At 45.6% G+C, this 5,497-nt stretch overlaps 1 protein-coding gene across 2 annotated transcripts; it reads right to left on the bottom strand.

Moving 5' to 3' along the window:
• Positions 1 to 1,321: 1,321 nt before the first annotated feature.
• Positions 1,322 to 4,654, bottom strand: srsf2a (serine and arginine rich splicing factor 2a). 2 transcript variants are annotated; one of them, XR_013937078.1, is made up of 4 exons: positions 4,098 to 4,654; positions 3,268 to 3,640; positions 2,234 to 2,320; positions 1,322 to 1,765 (listed from the first exon to the last, which is right to left on the bottom strand). XR_013937078.1 is itself a non-coding variant. In XM_080516617.1 (3 exons), exons 1-2 carry the CDS (start codon positions 4,430 to 4,432, stop codon positions 3,292 to 3,294), a joined length of 684 nt encoding a protein of 227 aa, XP_080372743.1. In that variant the 5' UTR covers positions 4,433 to 4,654; the 3' UTR covers positions 1,322 to 2,320; positions 3,268 to 3,291. The 2 variants fall into 2 exon arrangements, 1 of the variants encoding a protein (XP_080372743.1); XM_080516617.1 differs by having other exon boundaries at positions 1,322 to 2,320.
• Positions 4,655 to 5,497: the final 843 nt, after the last annotated feature.

Genomic DNA, 5,497 nt, shown 5'->3' with positions numbered 1-5,497 from the left:
AGTACCCGTCATCTGTTTTCACGGAACATAGCACACGTGGCATACTTTTTCTTTTTTAACCTAGTTTATACATTGTACTTAGATATGACTAATACTTGGAAAAACACTCATAAACTAACTGTTAAATATTCATTAATTACAGTTCATTTTCCAGGATCTTCAAGATTTGGGACAAACAACTCTGTATGATCTCTGCATAAAAACGAAAATAAGTTGCTATTTAATCGAGTTGACATTTTTTGTCTGGAAAATCCAGTAGCGCAACAATAAACACGCTAAACCAGTTTGGATACCAGCAGGGATCCGGTGTGATTTAAAACACTGATTCCATAACTGTTTTTTTATGCAATTCAGTCACATTTTTTATTATTGATGAAAATATCTAGATTAGACTTATTAGCTTGAGTGACCTTTCACAAACAATGTAAAGGTTAACTATTTATCAAATAGATGAGGTTTTTCTTATTGTGATAAACTCTAATCCACCCATGTTGTTTTTCCTGTTTTATGGCTTTGCTTCAGTTTCAAAGTGTAACTACATTTTATCATGCCTGCCACTAACAAGCACGTGAATATATTCAATACAAAAACTGGAAGTATGAAAATTAGAGCAACTCAAAACATTGGAGCATTGTTTAGATAGTGGTTTGGTCTACAATCTAAATGTCACTGCACTAAACAAAAAATACAAATGTAACACGTTTACTCCCAGTTTTTAGAACTATGACGGTTCAAAGTACTTAATTTAATCACAATAGTAGCAGGAGTGACGAGATTTGCAATATAGTGAGTCCTGCTGTCTGGTTTTTAAACAATGGCTGAGCATTGATGAGATTCAGCAGGATGGACAAGGTGAAAAAAAGAAAAGCTGAGAGCAGAGCTTGAGTAGTTTCGAGATAAAGAGTTCCAGTTTTGAAAAGGTTTGGACATTCTGAGACAATGTGGACATGTTAGAAAAATGGACTTGGGACGTCAGAGGATCCATAGATGTAGTCAAGGTAGATTTGGAGATTAGAAGATGAGGCGATGATCAGCTGTAATAGTCATCAGATCTTTGGCTTTTTGTGACTTGGATGAATACAAAGATGTTAAGTTTAGGTTGACTCAAATTAAAAAAAGGTTTTTAATTGAAGATCATTCGTTTGAGACCCGCACTTGCCCGACAACACATTTGTACCTCTATACAAATAAATCCAAGCAATAAAGGCTACAAGTAGATACACAATTTCCACCTCATGACTAAAATACCCACTGTACCGTCAGTTTGGCTTGTGAGAGTGGATTGTTCCGACACTCGCACGCAATAATCGAGACATTTATTTACAACAAAGATGTTTATTAGCATTCGCTTTTAAGCAATTACAGGACATGTGAGAGGTTCACAGAGGAATGCAATACACAAAAATAGAACTGCCTTTTAAAACCCTTCACTAGGATTCAATTTTGAACCAATTTCAAGCAAAGCAAGACCAGTTAATTAACAAGAGGGAAGAAAGGAGAGGGGGGGGGGGGGGAGTAGAGAGGAGGGAGGGAGGGAGAGAGAGGAGATGAACTGTACAGCACATAGTGGGAGAAGTCACAAGACAGGAAGAGGATGGATGATCTGCCACACCTGTGAGCTTACAAACCGGCAAACGGCAGCGGAGGGTCGAGCCCCGGAACAGCGCCGGGCACTCTGCACCGCAACACGCCACACCATGTCACCACCGCACTGCACCGCATCTTAACAGCTAACCAGCATTACTCAACTGCTACACAACTGCGCCTAGTGCACAAAAGATACACAAGAAAGAGGGTTAGAGTCATAGGAAAGCAATTTTATCCAGACAGAAAAAAGAAAAAAAAAAAAAAGGAAAAAAGATTGACAGTAAAGAAATGCTATGCTGGCAGATTAGCGAGTCACAGATCAAGTGACTTTATGTCACTGTACACTAAGAGTAATTTGAATGGGACACCATTTCTCTACATGAATATAGAAAAATAAAAAAAGGCATCAAATGAGGGGCTCTAATGAATGCTATCAACTTTAAATCAAAGAATTTTATTATGTGTAAAGTCAGTAGAAAGGACAAACAAACTTCCTAAAATTGCAAAACAAAGTAAAATATCCTTGCACATCCCTTCCAATATGCTGAACTTTACAAACATCGACAATCATGTGACTATTACAGAATTTGTTTATGTGGATTAAATCAATTCAAACAATGAACATTTTAGACCAAGTTCCAATAACCTTTCAGTCTGGATTCAGTGGTAAATGTGGATTCCACTAGTTCATTGTGAGACTCTTCCCGGTGTCCTCGGATCAATCATCTGTGATCTGGAAGGAAAAACAAAGCAGAGTTGACACCAGAGAAATAAAGGTTCAAATAAATCCTGCAGCTGACCTTAATATTTACAGTACTGGTCTGTTTTTTTGTTGTTTTTTTAAATTAAATAAATAAAACTGGCTGTGTGGGCATTCATCTTTAGGAAAAGAAAAAGAAACCTAATATTTCTAACATTATTTACATTTGTTAATACTCCTGTGTTAGACCCACACTCCCCCAAAAAACAAACCACTAGTATAACATGACTCTTTACACGCGGGCACGTTTAATGAACAAACCTTAGTGAGAGGCGGAGGAAACCACAGGCACGGCTGGGAACAGAGCTCAGTGCATCTGCCTGTGATCCCCGTGAACGTACCTCAACACACCACCCCATACACCAACTGACAGCCCGAACCACCGCCATGACGACCTGCTCCATAGCAACCACCGTTGCCTTGGTGACCTGCTTCCTTTAGCAACTGCCATCTCTCAGCAACAGGCAGGTCACATGGGCGGGTCACACACTAACTGCTCTCACACTGCCACACCCCCATCTCCTCCTCCTCCTCCTCCCTTTGCAAACAGGACTCCGCAGCTTTGAGGAAAGAATTCCACATTTAGGTGAACGTTTTGAGTCAAGCAGCCCATGCCCCAACCACCCACAACCTCCCATAAACACTCCCATGTAATAACTTAACCCCCTTTAAATGCGTTATGCTTATCACAATCTCCCATCGCCCGTGTGTGCTTTCAATTGAATCAACAAACAAAGTAAAGCACACAGAGCTCGTTTCTAACAAACTTCTATCAAACAGGGCTTCTGCAGACTTTGTAGCCTTTTTGTGCAAATTATTGCAATGTAGCGTCAAGTCTGCAGAATGCAAAGCGTAATGTTTGAGAGCCACATCACATTTAATAGAAGACAAATAAAATGGTAACCCTATCCCCTGAATACCGTCATGCCGTGTCCGAGTTTGGATTAACACTTTGTTCCGTTGTCCTCTGGGGATTTAGGCCCGCTCTTGGATTTGGACCGGGACCTGGATTTGGACTTCGATCCCCTGTTGGACCCCGGGGTGCGACTTCTTGACTTGGACGCAGACCGGGACCTTGACCTGGAGGGGGACTTTGACTTGCTCCTCCTGGGGGTTCTGGACTTCGACTTGGACTTGGACTTTGACTTGGATCGGGACCTGGACCTGGATCTGGAATAGGAGCGGGACCTGGAGCGGCTGTAGTGGTGGCGGCCCCTGGACCTGGAGCGGCTGCGGCTCCTGGAGCGGCTGCGACTACGGCTCCGTCTGCGGCGGCGGGGGCTGGCTGAGCGGCTGCAAACGAGAAAGTCAGTTAAGACACCAAGAAAAAGAAATGGAGAAAAAAAAAACCATCTGATATACTTCTCTTGAAAACCGCAATCTGACCTCTGGAACTTTTAAAGCCCCCAGACTGGGCAAATCTAGTTTGAACTAGCCGATTCTCGAGTTTTGAAACGCTCACGTGGGACTAATGCAAAATAAGTGCCAATTTGTGAGAATCGCTTACAGCTACCCAATACTCTCAACAGGTGCGCACTATAAATAAATTGCTCCATAAAGGCAATAAATTCAAAGAGTGCTAAAAACTCAATGAAAATTTAAAATGGTTGCAGCAGGCCGGATCTTGAACCGTGTCGAAGCTACTTCGCAGCGGTCCACCATGTGCTCGTCCTTTGTACGGCTACATCTGCGTCAACTCGCCCCGGGCCTGAACCACAACTCGCGGTACCCCCGGCTCCTTCGTCCGTACCCTCCATATCTGCGGGGCGCAGGTCCTCTCTTGCTGTACATCGAGTCCGGCGGCCGGCCGTATCTCGCCATCTGCACCCGCAGTTCCCGCCCGTCGAGCAGCGCGCCGTCCATGGCGTCCATCGCGTCCTCGGCGTCGCGCTTGTCGTGGAAGCGCACGAAGGCGAAGCCGCGGCTCTCCTTGGTGTACCTGTCCCGGGGGATGTAGACGTCGCCCACGCGACCGTACTTCTCGAAGACCCGGCGCAGGGTCTCCGGAGAAGTCCGGTAGGTGAGGTTGTCCACTTTGAGGGAGGTCATCCCCTCCACGTCTGGCGGCGGCCTTCCGCAGCTCATCTTCTTCGTCTGCTGGAGCAGCAAAGGCCTCTCGAGACGAAAATCGTTAGGCCTCAACTCTGAGCGGCAAAACTACAACTAACGCACTTACAAGCTTCCAGGTAACGGTACTGAAGCCAATCGCACCTTTGTTTCCTCTAACTGCGAGTCTGGTCGTGACTCGCACCGCGCTGCTTTTCACGTGAAATGGCGGCTTCACGCTTCCCTTTCCCCTTTCTTTGCGCCCGCGTTGGCTTCCTGTGATTGGCCGCTCCACAGTCCTTTTCCGTTTGTGTGGCCGGCGCACTGCCCCCTGTCGGCTGGGAGTGCTCACCACAGCAGCGGCGGGCTTATAACTCCGTCGTTGTACCGTTTTGATTTATTGTAAACATTCGTCTCGCTATTTGGTGCGTCTTATTCACCCTAAATTTTAGTAAGAATTTGTTGTGGTAATTTTTAGGGACTGTTTTGTCTCTTTCATTGGGTCTTATGGCAACCAGCCTCTCTTCATGACCAGAGGGGAGGTCTTGTTGTTTTCTTCGGTGTTTTGGCTCCACAGAACCGGTGTTTCAGATTAATTGCTTTCCTTGTTAACTGGTGACCGCCTTCCTTTAGCGTCCCTTGCTGCTGCTAGTGAAAGGCAGATATTAAATTACCGACGTTTAACCGCATTCACAATAAAGTGTCGTGCCTTTTGTCCATCTATTTTTTTAACGCCGACGTACGCTAAAGGAAGTCGGTCACCAGTTAACATGGAAACCAGTGAATCCGAAACATCAGCCCGCTCGCAGCACTGCAGTTGGGGGCAGCGTCGCGCGGTTGGCGTAGGAAGGTCACGTTATGGCGAGATTCGTCCCTAGCTGAGGCGAGAGAGAGAGAGAGAGAGAGAGAGAAGAGGAGAGAGAGAGAGAGAGTAGAGAGAGACGAGCGCGAGACGAGAGAGAGAGACGAGAGAGAGACGAGAGAGGAGAGAGAGAGAGAGAGAGGGGAAAACGGGGGACTGCGCAAAATACCACGGTCCGGATTTGTGCCGGGCTGACGTCATGGGGAGCCACAGGCTTCTCTGACAGGATCCAGCACCGGCAA

The sequence above is a fragment of the Blennius ocellaris genome (genome assembly GCF_963422515.1).
Source record: "Blennius ocellaris genome assembly, chromosome: 21".
Classification (NCBI taxonomy): domain Eukaryota; kingdom Metazoa; phylum Chordata; class Actinopteri; order Blenniiformes; family Blenniidae; genus Blennius; species Blennius ocellaris.
This window is presented reverse-complemented; position numbering and strand designations above follow the sequence as displayed.

Bases quoted from the DNA above. Each gene is read 5' to 3' on its own strand.
- srsf2a (XM_080516617.1), bottom strand. From the start codon at position 4,432: ATGAGCTGCGGAAGGCCGCCGCCAGACGTGGAGGGGATGACCTCCCTC. The intron at 3,641-4,097 runs GTACGGACGAAG...TCTCGTTTGCAG, and splicing joins GCGCCCCGCAGATATGGAGG to CCGCTCAGCCAGCCCCCGCC.